Source organism: Ammospiza caudacuta, chromosome 3 (genome assembly GCF_027887145.1).
Source record: "Ammospiza caudacuta isolate bAmmCau1 chromosome 3, bAmmCau1.pri, whole genome shotgun sequence".
Lineage (NCBI taxonomy): Eukaryota > Metazoa > Chordata > Aves > Passeriformes > Passerellidae > Ammospiza > Ammospiza caudacuta.
Genome location: NC_080595.1, coordinates 33,940,891 through 33,962,706, shown reverse-complemented (window position 1 = coordinate 33,962,706; position 21,816 = coordinate 33,940,891). Strand labels below are relative to the sequence as shown.

General features: G+C 34.8%; 1 protein-coding gene across 1 annotated transcript in view; it reads right to left on the bottom strand.

The window, feature by feature from the left end:
• Positions 1-21,816, bottom strand: part of BTBD9 (BTB domain containing 9) — a 112,006-nt gene that overhangs the window by 30,441 nt on the left and 59,749 nt on the right. The window contains exons 7-8 of the mRNA XM_058801912.1: positions 14,821-14,930; positions 6,720-6,909 (exon numbers count right to left, since the gene is read on the bottom strand). Of these exons, the coding sequence (XP_058657895.1) occupies positions 6,720-6,909; positions 14,821-14,930 (300 nt within the window). The remainder of the gene's footprint in view (positions 1-6,719; positions 6,910-14,820; positions 14,931-21,816) is intronic.

Sequence of the window (21,816 nt, the reverse complement as noted above, 5' to 3'; positions counted from 1 at the left end):
CTTGTCTTACAGAGAAGAAGACCTAAAGCATCAGGGATGGCATTTAGCTCAAGTATTACCAAAAACCATATCTGGTAAATGTATCTTCTTTACTTTTCTTTATATGGGCATTATCCCCCTGTTATAAGACATATTTGGCCCAGAACTGGACACAGTACTCAAAGTAAGCCTCCCAACATCAAGTACAGAGAGAAACATCCTAGTTCAGGCCTTTCTTTTCAGCTTTTGAAATCCCAGTGTTAAAAGTGGAATTAGGTCTAGTGGCCAAGCAGATTCATAACAAATTCTCTAGATGCTGAATGTAACTCATTAATATTATCAGAAATAATATGCTGTCAAAAGTAACTTTAAGAAGCTAAATGAAAACACTTTCAACAAAAGTCTTTTAGCACATACGTATACTGTCTATTTGCAAATTTAAAAATTCAGAGTTGACTTAGTAAAAAAAGGAAGAGTTGTCTGTGGCATCATAACCATCTTAAAAAAACATCCCACACCCCAAAACACAACCACTCAACTTCAATATCTCTCCTTCATCTGACTATCCCCATTCTGCTTTTCTTCAGCCAAAAGGTCTCCAAAGACACTGAATGAAGAGCATTTTCTTAAAAAAAGTTTACTGATTACAGTCCTCTTTTTGGTAACTGCTACTAATCAACAGGTCCTGAATTGATTTAACATTTATATTTAAACCAAGTCTTCTAAATTATAAAAAGAGGAAAAATAAAAAACATTCATAAATTTGTTTTCATTCAAAAAGTCTATCAAAATGTAGCTAATTATGCTTTTTGATAGAATCCTTTTTATCATGGTGACTCATTGCTATTTCCTTGATCCATGCTTTCAAAGCTATGATCAAGAGTTTGAATATCAGAAGCACACTGGTGACTGTAATTTCAACTAACAATACCATAATTAAAACATAGCTGGCTTGGTTTTAAAGCAAAAGTCTAACAGGACATATTTGTTCCTTTCAAAAATATATAATTGATCTCTTCCAAATCAACTGAATCTCGTTAAATAGGTTTAAAAATAATATGGTTTCGAATTATTATAAATCAAATAATGAGTGAATTAAAGTCAGCAGCATCTTTCCCAAAGTGACTTTGCATGAATGCTAAATGTAGATTTCTCTTACTTTGATACTTCTGAAGGAAAATAAAAAGTTATTTCTTCTCTAGCAGCTTTTTAGGAGAAAATCAGGATGTAGACTGACAATAGAACTTACGTGGAATTTACTCTGCTTGAAATGCCTTTCTGGATGAGCAGTGAAAAACTTTCAGGTGACAACTAAAATATTCACCAGTGTACACTGAGCACAAAGGCCACTTTTTATGCCAGGCACAACAATCTTTGTGACACATTACAGGCAAATTACCATGCTGAACTTTTTTAGCAAAGCTATGTTTTGCTAAGATGAATATTAAATGACCAGAAAGAGAATATTCCACTTAAAAAATCAGAACTATACCCATTGGAAATGGATCTGTTTATGGCAAAATCCCCCATGTTCTTAGGACTTTCCACATTGAAATAAAAAAATTAAATTAGCTCATTAGTGTATCTCGCCCTCAGGACTGAAAAAGAAAAATTGAGTGAAGATTTATCCAGCTTACACCCTGCAACACTGTGAGATTTAAACATATTTCTGTTTTGGGTATCTGGTGCCTAAGCCTGTGAATCATTTAATATGACATTGCTGTTTACATCACATGTCCACAAATGCTTCACTTTATAAGATAAAAGCTTTTCAAATATGAATCAAACTTCACATTGCAGGCATAGGAAAATTATTATATTGGCTACCTGTTACAGGAAAAAAAAATGCTGCAGTACTTTTTTAAACAGTTATGTCCCTAAATGTCATGTGTTACCCTGTGATTGAATGTTCTGCATTGCTAAAAACATTTTCTGCTGTCTGTGCTTACTTTTTATTTTTAAATTTCTGTAAAAAAGATTATCACTGTTTAGTTCAGACTGCTATATAACTACATTTACTCAAGGTGCTAGCAGACAGCCAAACATAGTCATGCACCTGACAGGATGACACCTGCTTCCTGAGTACTGTAAGTCACTACAGAGAACATACAGATAACTATTTGAGAGTACTGTGTTCATAAACCACTTGCATACTTGTAGAAACCTAAATGACAGAAATTAAAACATGAAGTACCAACATATCTTGAAAGAGAAAAAGAAAAAGGAAGAACACCCCCATGGAAGGAGGTTTTTTTATACAATTGTTGCTGCATTTTTGCCTCTGGTTGTCTATAAACTCCTTCAGTTTTCTGCAGATATTTATGTTTCAGTAGTTACCCTGCAAGAAACTAACTTTCTTCCTACAAAGATCCTATAAAGGAGACAAAATTTCTGCCTATTTTATAAGTGTTCCTATGATCATTCATTCTGAGTCATGATTTTACTCTCAAGTCAGGCAAGCACAGAAAATGAGCAGCAGCAAAGAAAGAAAAGCTTCATAAGTGGAAATGGTATGGAAAATCAGAAAGCATAAGAGATGTATATGATGATGGTATAAGCAAACAGAAAATACATTCAAGTTCACTGATGCTGTTTGTTAATTTATGGATGACTCTGTATATGAAAAGCTATCAATTTCATACAAGCATTAAAGTCTTCAAAAAGATTAAAGTTGGATAAGTAGTTCATATACTTTTCTAAAGACATACTTTTTGTCTTCCTATTTATTTTAATATGAAAATTTCTATGGTATAGAATTCCATCTCCTCCACATACACTCTAACAATTTTTTTAATTTATAAGAAAAATCAGGCAAAGGCTGTAGCATAATAGTACTCTATTTCTAGTCCAGATAAATGCAGGGAGAATTAGACAGAAAGTCATTGTGATATGCCAGCTGCTACAATATTCACGTTTTAGCCATTTAAAAATTAAATTGTGTTTACTATGTTAAACACACCAGTTGCCTTCTTTCTGCTCCTAATTACATACTATAGTATTCTGTCACTGACAGGGGCCTTTTCAGGGACTAAAAGGAGAAAGATATTTTGTGTCCAGACAGGCAACTATGTGGAAAAAATACCTAAATTAACAATAACTCTGTTAACTGTTCTGAGAACTAATAAAAAATAAAACTTATAAATATTTTTTAAAATTTCATAATCTAGAAGACCATATTTACTAACAACTGTTTAAAAAACCCCATAGGATCATAGAATAGTTTGGATTGAAAGAGATGGGTTGAAATCTCTATGTTTTCCATGTCTTCTCTATTAGAAAATAGTATCGAGCACTGATTGTCATTAGATCTCTTTCAGAATTTCTGAGTAAATTTTGATGTGGAAGTCAAGACTCCAAATTTATATATACATAACATATACCTACAACATACATATATATACATAACAACCTATATACATATATTATTTATATACAAATAGAAGTATTCAATACTAACAAAGTTTCAATGTGGTCTCCCATGGAATTCCTGAGTCAAACTGAACACATGTCATTAGTTGCCTCCATGCCTTCTCAGCAGTGAAGGTTACAAAATTATGGAGCTAGAGTAACAAGAACTGAGCCAGCAAAACAATGGAAAGAGAATATTGTTCTGTACCTGACACTTGTTAGATCATGCCTGGGATACTGAATCCCATTTTGGATCCAAATAGAACATTGATACATCTCAGCACTTCCAGCAGAGGACCATCTAAATGTTCATGACATTGAAGCACACACCTGTGGAAGAGACTGAGGAAGCTGGTTTGTTCAGCCTAAGGAGGCTTGGGGCTGGGAGGAACCTAGCAGCACTTGTCAGTGTCTGAGAACAGCTTATCACAGGCTACCCAGAGAAGTTGTGGAATTTCCTGCCTTAGAAATTTTTAAGACCTATGTGCATAAAACCTTGATTTGGATGGTCTTTTTTCATAACTGACCCTCCTTTGAGAAACAACCTGATGCTAGATGCCTTCTTCCTCAAGTCCCTTTCAACCTGAAGGGTGCTAAGATTCTCAGACATTGGAATGACTTTGGCAGAAAGCATGCATACAATATATATTCCTGAAACATTCAACTCTCTGTATTTCTAAGGCATATATGAACACCAATAGTTCTTCTGGTCTTTTTTCCATACTCAGAATTTAGTTGCCATGGTAACATGTCTTAAAGGCTCTCTCCAGTGATATTCCCATTTCTATAGACTAAAAGCAGCTACTACCTTTTTTCAAAGGTTTATATAATATTTACCCCCTCTGAAATAAATATATTCAATGGCACATTTGTGTTTCTGAACTAAAAAGATACATACTTTAATTCCTAATTATTCACTTAAAATCCAAACCCATGGGTATAATGACTCAGTTTCTGAGGGTAGCAGAATTAATTCATTCTGCCAGCCTAAAGCAAATGCTCCTGGAATTTTTTTCTATTAGGTGGGAGCATGAGATCAAGGGAGTTTTCAAACAAGCAAACAGCAGGAAAACAGGCAGTGAATACAGTTCTATCAGTTGTGGCAGACATTCTGTTAACAAAAAAAATTTTCTTGCTTCCATAAAGATTAAATACTAAGACATTTTGCTGTTGTCTATGTTTATATATGATTTGATTTCCGTACAAAACATAGATTTCCTGATGCTGAATAAAGAGACCACTGTCATCATCTTTAGCACTGCATAATATAGAACATGTTCCAGACCCTTGTCAAGGCTGTAGATGCCACAGAGTGAAACTTCACTTAACCACTCCAAGGGGCAGCTTCCCTTGGCTTCCTATGACCTGCAAGAGACATGGCTGCAACTCAAAACCCTTGTTCTTCTGGGCAGTACACAAAAAAAGAAAATTAACATGCTGCTAGCATTTCTGTCTCTAGGCAATGCAGGTAGTCTCCTCTGTAAGAAGATACCCCAGACTATGATGTTTATTACTGTTATTTTTGTAAAGTAAGCTATTAATCTTGTTTGTACTATACATGCAGGGAAACCGACAAAGAAAGATGAGATTCTGAACCTGTAGCTGTACAATTCAATACCACATAAATCACTAAATGCCTATTAGTTTTGAATTACGTAATGTTTAGGTTATTTTTTTAATTTGCTCTATATAGTCTTGCTGATTACACAGTTATCATTTCTTGGCAACCCAAAGTTTAATTCACCTAACACACCATTTAATAAAGAGACTTATTAAAAATCTTCTGCACAAGAATAAACAATAGCATAGCATTTATTATAGGAAATTCAGTTTTTTTTCTCTAACTGGAAAAAGATGGTACAATGCATCAATTGAAGGATACATAATTGAAGGATAACAATTGAAGCATATCAGAAAACAGTAAGATAGGAAGACAGAGAAACTGAGAAACTATCCATTCTAGTTAGCATATTCTTCTCTTCATCTTTTATATGGCCAAAGCCTTGCTGCTAAAAACTGCTACTTAAGTTTAAAATGCCATGAAAATGACAGCATTACATTTTCATGTACCTATTTAAAGAAATCTGAGTACAGCTTGTTTTTTCTACTTGAGATGCAATATTTAATAGAATATGAACAACACCAAACTCAAATGAGTGTGGAAAGTTGCCAACCACGCTTACTCAACTTGTTTCCCACAGTGAGAACAATGCTGGACTTGCATTATGCATAACATCTACAGCTTGCATATGCACAAAACACTACTTTTGTTGGGTTAGGGATTTGCTTGGATAGCTGATATCAAACTCTATCTTCAGAGTTTTACAACCATCATAACAATGCCATAGGCCAAAACCAAACCACACAAAATAGGAATTGGCAGTCATAAAATAGCTTTCAAATCTCACTTGGCAGCTCTTAACAGGGGGAAGGCACTGAGCTCCTAGAAATACATATCTACGTACATGGTCTCTGTCTGCAAGCCAATACTCACCTGGGATTTCAGCCTTTGATCACTGGCACTCTGAACTTCAGAAATCTTTATTTCTCTGTCACAGAGCATACAAATTAAGTCCCTGACTATACAGTCTAAATTTGCAAAGACCATTATCCCATTAAGACAAGGTTTTCTATGCCTGATTTTATGAAACATACATCCCAAGCATTAATAGTCAGAGAATATGAAGTTGGGAAGAATATTTTTCTTTTCACCTGTGAAAAATCCGGCTCTCCTGTCTATTTCCTAGGTCTCTACATCAGCCAAAATTTTCATCTTCATATGTATACACACATTTACAGTAGAAACAGCTCAATGAACTTCAATCCAAATCTAAACACATTCATAAATCCAGCCTTGTAAATCAATATTCAGGTTGCTGTACCTTTATTACACCCTCCATGTTTAAGTAAAAACTAGCAGTAATTGTATAGCAAAAAGGAAGCCTGGCTGACTTGACATGATGATTTTCTTCAAGGAAATTGTTTTCAGAATTAAGTGGATAACAGTAACTGCACCTACTTAACCATAAGTGAGACTGCAATTAAATTCTATTTTAAAATAAGTATATAACTTTGATCTTATAATTTGACTATTACTACTATTATGCCTCTGAAAAGTATTATTTTCTGCAATTGCACTCTGTATCTCGATATATAATTCACACATTTAATTTTTAACATGCCTGTTATACTGAAGTCAGAAGCCAAGTGACAACTACTAAACTAGCCCCCTAATTAATGTCATTTCCAAATGTCATACATTCTAAAGAAAATAACTGCTCAGCAAAAATTTCACCGTGGCCCCTAATTTAGAGAAAAATAAACCCTCCTACCGTATTGATCCGATCATGTAGGGCTGTGCCAGCTGCACCACAATGGCTCCGCTGCCAAGCTGGTGGCACGTGTACCCCGAATCCCAATCGTAGTTCTTCGTGTCTCCGTTCAACAAGGCATTGCGACTGCGACTTACACCCTCAATCACACTGGCACAGTCTGCAATTGTCGCAACATTTTCGGTGGGAACTGTAAATTAAAAACACAAAGATGACAGACATACAGTCAGAAAACAGTTCAGATGCCAGTGGTCTTTATTTCTGGAGAAGAACTGGTAAAAAAAAAAAAAAGAAAATAAAATCAATGGAAGGAAATTTAACTCACATAAAATGAACTATGAATAAGTGGTACAGATACTTTTTATACCACTGATTCCAGAATAGCTTGGTAAATTAACAGATGGATTTCAGTATTGGTGATACGAAAGCACTCTTTTAACACAATTGGGAAAAAAATATCTTGTACTGCAAAACTTTAGAAATTTTGAAAGAATTTCTTCCTGTTTTCATGACGAATCTTCCCCCTACTACAACATTCAAAAATGACTAGAACATAGTTATGAGAAATTTCAGAGATAACTGTATGAGTTTTCAGCATGCAAAAAAAGAGATAATTTCCCATGAAGAGCTCGAATTCTGTGATTTCACTGTGCTACTGGTGTCAGAAGAATAATCTTAAGAAAGCCACTAACCAACCAAAACACCTTAAAAAACAAATGGGAAGAAACTGCTAGATCATTGCAAAGTAGTAATCCAAGGCAGTGCAAAAACAATCAGTTTTGGAAAAGCTACTGCATTACCAAATATACTATCATCTCTGTCTGCTCATAAAAAATTACTAAAATCACCACTTCACTATTCTGGAAATCTCCTGATTCCCCAATTACTGAAAAGAGGCACTCAACAATTCCTAGATTCTTATGGGAGAGCAGGTGTTAGACATTAGAAGTACTTCACAGGGAACAATCTCAATAAAGCAAAGCCTAACACTGCCAACTAAGAGTACTGGCACTGAATTAAAATTTGTCTAGACTTCCTTTTCTTCCTCTCCTCCCTCCCTGGGAGCAAAGGAACTTATTTGTGTATTCATTTTATATAAACTTTAAAGCATCTTCTACATAGAGCTGGTTTGTGGGGTTTTTTTAATAGGAAGAGGAAGCTATTCCAATCTTGGTAAAAAAGAAAATGAGAAGAGTCAAAATCAATGCTTATATTGAGGCTCCATGGCACATTGCAGACACACTGTGAGCTAAGTGATTAATTAAATGTATTGCAGCTCAGTTCATGCAATATTTTGTCTGCATGACCTCTGAGCGTCACCCTGCTCCTTCTCACATTTAGATTTCTGCACTAATCTATGACTCTCCTAAGAAGATGCTACCCTGATTAATCAAACTCCTTAAAAACTGTACAGAAACTGTCTTGGTGTGCTTTTAACATAATTCTGAGGTCTTCCCTACAACAGCTAATTAGAAGGTGACTCTGACTAATTGAACTGCGCAGAACGTGCCATCCTGTTCCTTTTCCCTAGGGGGTCTGCCACTCCCTATTGTGAATGTTCATTATCTTTTATATACACTTGATAAACTTATTAAAAGTACCATCTGGTGGGGACTCTTCTGTATTTTTAAGTCTTTTGGTTGTCCATTTTTTCCCATTAGAATATCTGCTTCCGTTTAGGTCACTTATTTACAAATAGAAACTGTCAAAACCAACAGTCTTGTTTCTATTTTTGTTTCCTTTTATTTTAATCCACCAGCTGTCCAGCTATTACATATTGTCAGAAAAAAGAGAAGATTACAAATACAATTTTTTTCCCCTACTGTTCATACAACAGTTTTGGGCTGAAAAGTCTGATTTGCTTTTATGGAACAGGAAAGACTGTGTGTTAGCAAAGTAAACACATTCTGTAAGCAAACAAAAGGAGAACATGATTGAGGTTACAGGATAGCAGCATCAAACATTTATTAAAACTTACTTTCTTGTCTCTTTGTCTTATGCTGCAGTATGGAGTGATGAAGAACTGGCAGTATATATAATTCTAGCAATGGTATTTTTATAAAGGATTGCAATTTTCAGGACATGGCCTAAGGGTCATCTATACTGACTATATTTAAAGATAAGACAGATATGTTATTCAACTGTCCTTAGAGATCTTCCAAGATAAAAATGTACCAGAAGTGTGTTGTAGCCTCAATCATATTATCACTCCTTAAGCTTGTTTCTCTTTGTCTTTTTAGTATACTTGATTTTTCACACGAAATTTTTTTTCCCCTGAAGCACTCCAAAAAAAAAGTTAATGCTGCTGCAGCAAAGTAGCTTCCATATCTGAGTGTAGACTACTTCCTTTTATCTCTCATTCTGGACAGATCAGCTTTTGCTTTCTGTCCATCCACTGTGACTTCACTACAATATGGGTGGGTGGGAATATGAAAGAAAATCCTCAAATAACTTTTTGCAACACAGAAAAGAACAGAACAAAGTGGGTATTTCTACTGGTTTACAAAACCAGCCATTAATAAACCTCAAAGAAACTATGAAAATAAACATACAGGGAGACAGCAGATCTATTACATAGTCTTATTTTATAGGAAAGCAGCAATTTAAAGCATTATGGACTGTTGAAGATATTTATACTGCACTCTAGGCAATAGTCAAAAGTTCTTTGCCTATGTGTCATCATTGCAACAAAATTGTTCATTTTAGGGAATTCTCTTAAGACACAAAACTACCATTGTGAAGAAACTATAAACAAGCAATTACACTAGAAGAAGCATAATTAGTATGAAGGAGTGATTTTCCTCTCATGATTATATCTGTTAAAAGCTCATCTTCCAATCGTTCAATTTTTCACTATAAAGTTGCACTCTTTCTTTACTTGAACATCTACTAAACTGACATAAATTTCCTTCCTGGCTGGTAGGAAAACAGAAAGCTGAAACTAAAGAAAAAGAGAATTAAGTATGCAAGGATTATTTCAGAGTTTGATCATATTATATTAAAGAATTAAATGGGTAATGGGCATTTTGCTCGCAATATTTTCCACATGCCAGAAGATTTGTTAAATCTAATCTTTATTCAATATATGAATTTGCCCTTGTTTATTTGCTACATGGTAGAAAAAAAGAGAAATCTACAGACTTTTCAGTTAATTAAAAGTACAGCCACATGCCCTTTCATTCAACATACTTTCTTATTTTCTTGAGTTGAAACTTGCTGATGAAATTACTATATTTAATTTGAATCTTCAATTAAATTATTCAAAGAAATCAAGAGTTAAAAATATCAAATCAACTTCAAACAAATATCAACAGTATCTTCACCTGTTTCAGTGAAAAGCCCTCTGCAAGCCATATTTAGCTGGAAAAGAAAACCCCGCTAATATGTGTTTTTGTCCAATTGTCAGAAATTGTATTAGAAAATCTTCAGAGAAGGCTGATTTTTCACTTGATACTTGCTACAGTTTGTGATTCCTAATCCAATAAATTAGAACAAAACCATTCAAGTCACCAGAACTGGCCATAATTTTCATTGCCAACTAATTGGCTGCTACAGGGCTCTTTCATTAAACATTGTGTCTGCAGAGGGCTGTCAGAAATATCAGCTGTTTTAGGAAGTGTGCATCCCTCCTTGTGGCACTGGAAACAGACAGAAAAGGATTAAAAAAAAAAAAAAAAGAACTGGAACCACATGAACAGATCTCTCTCAAAACCAACCATGTGGCTACCCTTTCTTGTAGAAAGGGGGAAAAAATCCTGCAGTATTTAGATTGTCTTCAATTTTTCATAATTTCCTAAAGCTATGTCTGCAGCAGAGCTGAATTATACTGCTGGGTAAGCCTGCATTGTTTCAGAGAATGTGACCCTTTTCAAAAGGGAATAAACAAAATATGATAGCTTTGTGTGGAGTCAACATTAAACTAGACAAAACCCAGCATCTTTCACTGCTTCCTTGGGGAGAGACAAAGCAATCTTTTACAAAACTGAACCACACACTAGGAAACTGATATGACTGGTTTCTCCTTGTTACACATTCAGTTTTGTTTGTTCTTTTTCTTTTTCTGAAAATAACTGCTGGAGTAAAAGACAAGTGAATATTTATTTGTATCATTTTATCCCTTTTAAAACAAGTTCTCCTAAGGCATTGAACAGCACACAAATGAAGGTTCATGATGATTCCTAAGAACTGAACAGCATTCCTCAGAGGGTGACCAAGGACATTCCAATGTTTTTACATCCATCTTCTGCTCTTCAGTCATTATTCACTGTTCTCTCTTTCATGCGTATTGTACACATTACAAGACAGTCTGAAAGACTGAGATAGAACACAGACCAACACTGCTTCATGGAAAAACCATCCACATTGCATTCCCAATGCCCTTCACCAGGCTCAAAATCAGAAAGAAGGTTGGTCAAGCCCACATAATCCTTGACTGCCCCTTGGCACTGAGAATTGATTACAGGACACTGAAATTATATTTTTTTTTTCCATTTGAGGCAGAAAAGAGGAATCTTTTTCCTCTACTAAGACAGGGAAAAAACACCAAGAAACCTAAAGAGGCCTTGCACAGAAGCAGCTCTTTAACTCTTGTAACTTTTTGCCACTGGGCAGATTAGAATATTTTACAATATATTGCATGACACAGGTACTGCTTCCAAAGCAGTATGTCTCTTACTTGAGAAAATATTCTTTTGTTTTGAATTCTAGATTATATAGCAATGGCTTAAGACCATTCAAAACTTCATAAGTAGTTCCTTATAAGCAAGCACTATGATTGTCAGATTAAAGAATATTTGCATCCTTTTAAAACAAAAGAGTTATGTTAATATCATGAATTTAATATAGAAAACTGCTAACTTACACACTTAGAAATAATGCTATGCCAGAAAGAAAAATACATCTCAACCTTAATATCTGCATTAGGGAAATAATTTAATATGATTACATTCCTTTCTATCACCTCATTTCACAAGACAACAAACTGTAAACCAACACTTAAAGACCAGGAAGTGCTATAAAGAGCATTTTCTGCTACTTTTGCTTCAAAAGTGCCACTCAGCTACCATTGTGTTGTGTTAGTACCACATCCAGTATTGTACAAAGCAACTGTATAAATCACCTTCCACATTGACTTTTAATTGTAATATGTGAAGTTAGTAATTTTTCATTAAAACCTTGTAAACAAAAACACAACAACATAAAATTGTTGTTATAATGAAACAACACTTCATTTTTATTATTTGTTTACCAGCCTTCTAATCTTCACTGTATGGTGATGGCCATCACATAGATATTATGTACCAGTAGTAATATATCTGATAAATTACACTCTTCACATATACAGCTCTCTGATCAAGTTGAGTATCTTTCACAAAAATTAAATAAATAATTTCTCAAGTCTCTATAACATCTCTAACCAAATACCTCAGAGGCCTCATTTCTCTGGAATGAGTTTTTCAAATGACAAATCTTCACATCTTATCTTTAGTGTTGTTTTGGTAGAAGTAGGGGTCACTAAGTGTTTTTGAAAGGAACTTATGGCCTTCTAGGGCTGACCAATACTTGATTTTTTAAATAAAACAGAGTATAGATGCAGCAGCTGTGTTTTTTCTAGCCTAATTTAATAAATACCACATTTAATAACATATGGGATAAGCAATGAACCCAATGAACTGCTTTTCAAGGGTTTAAGATTAAAGTTTCTCTACTCAGTCAAGCTTAAAAGCAATCTGCTCTGATTACTGCACTTTCTTATATTTTGTTGACTTTTCCTAACTGCTTTCAGTTCATTTTATCCTATCTGGTCATTTCAGAAGCAGAAACAAACATTACAAATCCTCATCACAGTAATAAAATAAATCTGTGCCAACCCACTGGTACTCAAACTGAGTTTTTACTCAGGTGGACTTTAGACTTGCAGCCTGCTTGATTGCAGAAGCCATACAATATGGCACCTTATGGTAATCACCACACTGAAAAAAAGCATTGAATAGATATATCATCTCTTTGATGGATCAAAGTTGCTGAGAATAATTTTAAATAGGCAATACTGATGGCCAAAAATTCTGATGGACAGTCAGAGGTGTCCCTGCTCCATTTAACAACTGGACTGGCCTCAACTAGTCCCCAAATCTTTCAATTTCTATCTTTCTCACCAGAAACTCTGCAGGGTCATGTATACAACTGCTGGTACCTCATTGACAGTTGGAAGACTATCCACACGCCACTTTCAATTAACTGCTCCTCAAATTCTTACTTTTAACTTTCTACCAATTGAATTGACTAATATCCCTTAAATATAAAAACCTGTGTAAATCTACAGGCCCTTCTCTTTCCTTACTGTTGATAATTTCAAATGACTTACAAGTACAACATCTTGACTGACCCACACTGAAGAACAGCAAAGCTGCCCTTGATTATCAATCACCATTAACACCGGAAACCCTCAGTATTATGCTGCCAAATCCTATTCACCTGTAAGATTCTACAAAACCATTCTCTCAAACAGAGAATTTTTAATAAATCCATATAAAGTCTTCATCCCCTAGATTACCGTTGAAACTTAAGAAGTGATAAAAGAGATCAAATAGTTTGTCTCACCAGAATGATCACTCAACCAGTAAAAATAATTGAGTCTATGAAAGATGAGTCACTTTCAGTGTAAGTTCACTTACACAAGTGAACTTGTGGATTTACTGCCTGGCCTACTTATGATCAAACAATCTTTGTGTTAACACTCAAAATTATTTAAGTCCAAAATTGAGCATTTACTAAATAATTTTTATCATCTGAAATCAAATACATACAAATATTTGTACACACTAACTGATTTTGTATGAAGTTTTTAAAAACTCATGGCTGGCAGTGCTAACTATGAAATTTAGCTCAATGGTTTTATCGAATCTGAGATACTTTGTTTCTCTGCTAAACAGCTAACTGAAGGGAGATATTTTCTTTTAACACAGTTCTTCCTTACTGCTTATTCTATTCTGAAGTCAATAGCAATTGCATTGCTGCTTTCACACTGCCTAAAACAAAGGGAAGGCTTTTGATTTGCCTTTGTATAATGCATGGGAAACAGGCTGGAGAAACTGGGTCTTGGTTTTTCATGGCTAAATATTATAACTTTCTCAAAGAAAAATTTGAAGTCAATGTCTTACTAAAAATCTTCCTTCTCCTCCTGTTTTGAAAACTGTTTTCCCTTCCATCTGTCACTAGTACATATTTAAAATTTAAATATATGTTTAAAACCAGCATGAACTCTGACAATTTTGCTGAAATTCTTGATTTTATGCCAAAAGTACTCAATTGTGGGAAATCTCCCCTAGACAACTACTCAACACTCTCTCTCCAATGAACTTCAGGATCTGACTTTTGTGAGTTTATATGGAAGAAAGCACAGAAACCACCCCATTTTAACAATTAAAAAAAATCAATATTAAATCTTTCTGTGACACATTTTTTCATTCAGTATCATTGGTCTGTAGGGGATTTTACCTAAAGTAACATAAAGGTACTTAAATCAGTGTTATATAAGCTGCCCAGAGCTAAGAGTGCTCCATCAGTGTGGTGTTCTGAGAATAACAGCAGCATAGCTGATATAATGTTCTGCCATGGCTAAGCATGTCTATGACTCTTTGGGGGGAAATGAACACAGGAGAGTTTACTTTCAGCAGTTGTAACCAGGCTGTATAAGAGGCCCTAAATGTCCAAATCCATCATCACTACAATAAATAGCTATGCTTTGTCCATTCTTGTAAAAGAATTCAGGCTAACCTATTGGGAGGCATGAGCAACCATACTGTGACATGCAAAGAAAAATCACACTGCCAGCACTGACTGACTCAGCTACAAGTGGTTTTGTCGGCAGCAGTTGAATTCCAGCATTCCTGCAGCATCATTAATTAATTCACAGTACTGGAATTCCATAGAAGTTGTAAGGCTTAGCCAGTTAATTCTATGCTTACAACACCGTTTAACTCAATTGAGAGATTTCTGGATGGAAACAGGAGTGCAGTAATGGCCAGCTTTAAAAGACAAGCGTTTACACCAGTTCCTAAAAAAGGAAAATGGTTTCCTAAGAAAGGAAAATATCTCTTACCTATCAGACCTTTCTCAAGAGTAAAGGATTTGTTCGTGAACATGCATTCAAATGCCACAATATGGAAAACTTTGTTCACTGTGTTGTGAGTTCCAACAATTCGAATATACCTATAGGGAAACAAAAAAAGGTAAACAGCACAAGTTAAACATGACCAACTTCTGTGCACTTAAATATAATTGATTCAGTTAGACTATACCGTGAATACCCCTAAGAACTGAGTAACTGTTTAAAAAAAAGAAAAAGGAGTAAAAAAGAATATCAATTTCACAGCAGGTTTGCATCTAGTCCAGCATTTCATGCTGGCTCCTGTGCAATTTAAGAAGAAAAAAAAAATCTTTAAAGAGATGTGGAATCTGTTAAAAATGTTTCTGGATTAATTTGCCAAGAAAAGCAAAATTGGGGACCGTCTGTTTCAGAAATGGTCTGTTAGTGCAAATATGTGTTCATGGAGGTTTTAAATACTAATACTAATCATAACAGTAATAATAATAAGAACATGAACAACAGTAATAATCATCCTTTTGCCAACATATTTTCAGCACTGTGAAAAATTTCATACGGCCAGGACAAACCCAAAATAGGAGTCAGGCTTTTCTTTCAAAGCCAAAAATCAATTCTATTTTATTAAGACTGTTTCTAATTCTAACACTGTATGTACAGGATATCAATCTCTGTTGGTGTATCTTTTATTAATAATGAAAAAAACCCTCATTCAAATATTATGAAACAAAGCTATTCTGGGTGTCATTCCTGGTGGTATAACTCACATTTCCACACTCCAGCTGCAAATCAAAGATTTGTGACCTCAACCATTGTGACCTATTCACCTGCTGCACTACCCTGGAGGCTTCACCTTCCATAAACAACCACTAACCTTGATTCAGTCTGATCCTGCATTTTCTGAAGAGATCCAACAGTTCTTACTATAAATTTTGAAAAATCTCACAAGGACTATAGTATACCTCTCAATAAATGCTGAACAAACAACCAGAAATCTACCTAAACCAAATACCAATTACTTCACAAAATGGGTTACCCACACTTACAGAAAAGCTTTGTATGAATTTAACTCATTTCAATTACCAACTATCAGAATGTAGGACTCTTTAGCAATATCCTTAGTCTGTCTCTCATTTACATGGTATAATTATATTGGCCATTCACCAACCACATCATTTTAGCTTGTGCTCTTCATCAGACCAAGTTGAGAAGATACAGAGTATATTTTCTGAGATTTTCTTTTTAACAAATAAAACAACCATCATAGCTATTTACTGTGCTAATGCTCAGTTTCCAAATTTCATTTAAAAATTATTTAAATAATCATAACTGGGAACAAAGAATTGTATGCTATTGCCTAATTAATACTAACTCACAGATCAATCAATTATCACAGTAGCAAATGTCCTGAAAGTCATTCTACGTAGAAAAAACAAAGTTGCAAAAGTGGAGAAAATATTTATTATTCATGAAGAAGATGAACCTGTGTTTTAAGAGTAAATCAGAACTTAGTCCTTATGCTGTGCCAAGTGTCTGTCAAAAGTATTGCCGGAATCTTGGTTGACAGGCAGGCAAACAGGAGGTATTTCCCCAGACTTGCCCATGTGAACCACAGCTGACTTTTTCTTATGAACTCACGACCACAGTTCGAACCCTAAACACACAGGGAATGTCCAAAATTCGACAACAGTAACTGATCTTGTTCCCTCCAGCCTCAGAAGCACAGAATTCAATTAAACAATGGAATAATTCTGGAATTTTTTGAAGTGCACATGGAGCCTGGCTTGCCACAGACACTCCCTTGACTCTCCCAGGCAAGGAAGATATTGATTGAGTCGTGCCGCTTGGACAAAATGCACAGGCAAACCACCAGAGTGTTATTAATGGAGATGTACTTTGACATCCTTCAGTTACGCTTCCTTGCATTAAAGAGCTTAGAGAATAAACAAAGTAACAAGATTAATAGGAACACAAGAAACTGCTTCATAATTAGCTTTAAAAGCTAATTTACTTAGATTTTTTGTGGTATAAAATTGTATCATTAGATCAAACTTCTTGATTGTTCAGAGCAACTGGAAGTTGTTCAAATTCCTGTCAGCAAAAAGCAGGCTCACATGACACAAAGTTATCTATGAATCTTTGTGTGATTGCAGAGTAAAAGAATCACAGTCCAATGCCTAGACTAGCTCCACTGTTCATGGATGTTAGACTCAACTGATAAGACTGGAAGACAGAAAAAAACCCTGAATCATTCTTTAAAGAAAAAACCTTGATCAATTTGTGGGGTTTAAACGAACTTCTCTACAGGTAAACAGGAATGCAACATGAAAATTTTGCTCCTTACTTTTATTTTCTGGCCCTTTTTGAGAATAATGGACACTGATAATATTTAAGTGCTCTAGAGTTTCATTCACATGTCACAGACTTCTCTAGCTACATACAGTCAAGCTACACATGACCTTAAAATCCTCACAACAGGAATATCAGAAAAATCTGGTTGGTGGGGTTTTTTTCCTCCACTACCAAGAAAATTGTTTTGACTATAGGGAAACAGCATGTTCTACTGGATCTTGGTAGAATTTTAAAGGACTGAAATTTGACCTGGGCTGATTAATTAGGCACCTACATGGCAACATCTCTCATTCATACCCCATTCTTCCAAGAGCAATTATTCTCCTTCATATGAAATTACAATATTTGTACTCTGATGTGACTATATATCTGAACAACTAAATTATGTTTTACTTCTGCTCTTTACATCTGTAAAGCTGACACATATAATTCAGATCACAGCAGCTGCAGATCACACCACTGATTCTGCTGTGGATACCCTAGAGGACCACAAACACCAAAGCTCAGCTGCCTACATCATCACCACAGTGCTTAGGAAATATATGTCAAAGCATGAAAATATGCATACTCTAGGAGTCATTTTAATCCTTCATTATAATAAGAGCAGTAAGACAGAGACAAACTAAAATATATTAAGCACAAATTCCAATCCCTTGAGACTATTGAGACAGAAGACTAAATAAGGGGAGGGAATTGAAATTAACAGGTATTTTGCAGATATCCACTCTTCAGTTACTATCAAAGCAACCTAGAATAGCAACAGCAAACTCAAAGAACTAAATCTAATCAGTACAAAATGCACTCCTATGAAACTGGCATTTCATTTTCCTTTGTGGAGCATTTAGTATGAGACACCAGTGCCAAAATTACTACAGACTTTATACCTCTTCTAACTGCTTAGAACCACTGACATTCACATTCCAATCACTGCCACAAAGATGCACGAAGCACAGCCCAACACACAAGGGCATTAGAAGACATTGTGTTTGTTTTTCAGTGGAAAAGGAAACAGTGTTATTCAACACTGCCTAAATTCCATTTATTGACAGCTCCCTAAAACGAATAATCCTTCAGACTCACACAGCTGAATCAACAGACCTGTGGCAGGAAGATAGAAAAAACAAGGAAGAAAAATCTATTGCCAGCATTAAATCATGTGGGAGAGCAGTGGACACAAATAAATATATAATATAAATAATTAAGCCAGAACAAACATGAAAAGCATATCTGTCTTTTGACAGAAGACAAGTTTTCCTGCCCTTAGACAGGCAAGTCTAATAAAGTCTATTTTATACCAGAGGAAATCCCTGCTGCAAATATTGAAAACAACTGTGACAAATTAAATAAAACACTTACACAAGACAAAATCATTGAACTCCAGTAGAAAAAGTACATCTAACACCTACAGGACCTGGACAGTAACAAACATTTTCACCTTGGAAATACAACCAACAGTGAAGCAGTTTGAAAACACAGGACATTTCCCTTTGTAACGTGCCAGAATGTGTATGCAGGTATTTTATGCTGGGGCATTCAAGTGACTATACAACACTTAAACAGGACATGTAATTATTTGTGTACCACATGTAAGCAATACGTCACCGAATCAACCAGTGCTTCTCAAAGGATATAACCAAATTAACACTGATGTGCTTTGGAACATAAGCAAGACTTGCACAATGTGATAATATGTTGTGTATTCCATACATAATAATCTGTAAGAACAATAAGTTTACAAATGCTTTGTTCTTTTCTAATAATTTCCAATTTTTATTTCTTTAAAACAAAAAAAAACCCAATTTCGGGTAAACTGGCTTTAACCTCCATCTTCACACTGTATGCATCTCTAGCTCCAATGAAGTTCTCAAATCTGAACTTGGTACACCTGGTTTTATTTTGGGTCAGACCTCAACCCAAAACAGCTCAATTTCCTAGAACCCATCTGGATATGAGCAGAAATCTGCAATTACACCCGTTCTCATAATGGACTTCCACTATAAGAACACAAAAGAAAATAGGAGAAGATATGAAGATTTGGATGACATGAAATCTATATCTAAACCATACTCCTGATTTGACTTCGCAGCCAAGCACAAATTAAACCACCTTCACTCATCTTTATGCCATCTCTACTCAATACATAAAATGGGACTCTCTTAAGTTTAACTGTATAGAAAAAAAATAGTTTTTAAATAGAGAAGAAAGCATTGTTCTTCAGAAAGTCAAGTTCTAAAACAAACTGGACAGGGGGATTCAGAGAACAGACACGAGCTGGCTCTGCACACCTTCCAGGCTGATGTGACATGAAGCCACATTCTTTCCAAAGTGAACCTCATCTTCAACACAACTAATTTTCTTTGAATCACATTACATCCTCATGAGGTTTTAAGACTTAGGATCAATTGAGCTTCATTATATAGATACATTGAAGCTTCCACATTTTTAAACATATCGAATAAAACATGAGAAAATACAGGAAAGTGCTGTTCAGTGAAATCTGAGAATGTTTGCCATTTTCCCCAGCTTCTCTCGCTCCACCAGTCTGTGAATTTATCATGCAATACTTCTTTCTTGCTCCAGTGACACTTCAGTAAGTGCTGTCTAGATCTAGACTAGAATCAGACTATAAACAATATGAGAACGAAATACCTGAAAAGCATTAGAAAAAAGAGAGGGAGGATGGAAGAACAGAAGGAAGGAAAAGAAAGATACATTGATTTCAATCCCCATCAAAGTAGCTCAACAAAGAAACAACAATACTTTTGACCTGTGCTTAAAAGAGAAAAGAAATTTGAAATTCATCCTATAAAACTGTAATGAAGATACATACAAAAATTTGTATTTGGCTCTGGCATCACAAAAATCTGACAGACAGTGGTAAAGAAGTGGATTTAAAAAAAAAAAGTCTAAAAATTATTTTTAAAAAGGAGGCAATTATTGAAGAATCCTTTTAATAGCAGTGTTGTTTGGATGAATCATCACTAATCAGAAACATAGTAACTCCTGGTATTTGAGCTCACAGGCATAAGAGAATAAGAGAAGACCTCTAGGGCTGTCAAAAGGGGGTCACAAATATACATGAAGAATTAAATGTTTAAGGTAAAAAAAACCCTAACAAACTGACCAACAAATAAATTAAATGCTCGACCACTAATAAACCACCACTTCTATACAATGAGTATACTATTTTACTTACAGAAAATTACATCCAAGGATATATGCAAGAACCGTTAGCATCCATTATGTTAAAATTATACTAGAAAACTACTATACAATACTCAAATGAAACAGCTAAGTATTGGTAACATTAAAATGACTGATTATATATTTTTCATCAATATTTTTATGATTTAAAAACTTGTACCTGGAAATACAACTTCTTATACTTGCAGGTGGTTAGAAAATTGATGCAAAGTATTGCTGGCTCAATTTCAAATTTGCTACTCAGTTTTGGATTGCTGAAATATAGGGTAATGCATTAAGCAAAGTACGTCTCATACATTTTAAACATTTTGCGTAGCATGTAGTGTTACTACTCAAGTGTGATCTGGATCTGGGGAAAGAATGCCTTTGTTAACTGAACAAGATTTGGTTCTTTAACTAAAGATATGATTATATAATTATTAAATCCCTGTACCACCACTGATTTATGGATTTACAAACACCAGCCAACAGTAAGTATATCACAAGAAATATCAATTTCAATTGTTCAACATTAGGAGCAATGTTTTTAGGAACAAAACCACTAAAAATAAAAAATTACAAGTAATGTCCCACCCAAAGCAGTGGAATGTCACTTCTGAGTGCTTTGGTGCTCCTTTCTAACATAAAGTGGGCAATACCTGCTCCTGATAACACACAGCTTAGCCAAACTTTTAAACTATGATAATTCTTTAGATGGATTTTAGAAATTATTACTGAAGACCAAAATTCACATGAAATGTATATCAAATACTATGAAAGAGTGTTTGTGAAACAAATGTCTGGTGTGAGACAGAACAATGAAAGAATCAACCAATTATTTCTAAATTCACCAAGTTCTGTCTTTTATGGAAAATATCTCAGATGATATCCACTAGCAGTATCATCTGCTATACATATATACCACTGCTACCTCAGTTAATCAGTGTCTCTAAACTTCCTGGCTTATACTTTCCAGCATATTGAAGACCCAACTCTTAGCTACTGCAGGCCTGAACTGAGCTATAAAATAAAGGACAAAAGAAAGATTATTTATGGGCCTATTCATCAAACACAGACAGTGCAGCAGATTCAATCTCGTAAGCTTCATAGGTCTAGTTCTTTTAAAATCAAATTGTGTTTTACTGGAAATAATTGATGACATGGTGAAAGAAGATCATAAATTTGGATTACAAGTAGGTGGTCTGTATTAACCTGTACAAACACTCCTACACAGCTCATCAGCAATGAGATGGCAAAAGGGAAGGGTAGTGACTTCCAATATATGTACAGAAATAATAAAATATCCAGAAACTCAAGTTCATGTGAGAATAGTTGAACTATGGTTAAAGACAGAGCATTTAAGACAGACAACTACTATATTGATTTCTTGTTCTCACTGCTTCACTTTTTTTTATTTGTTTAATTGTAGAGTTTGAGCCACATGTATCACACTACATT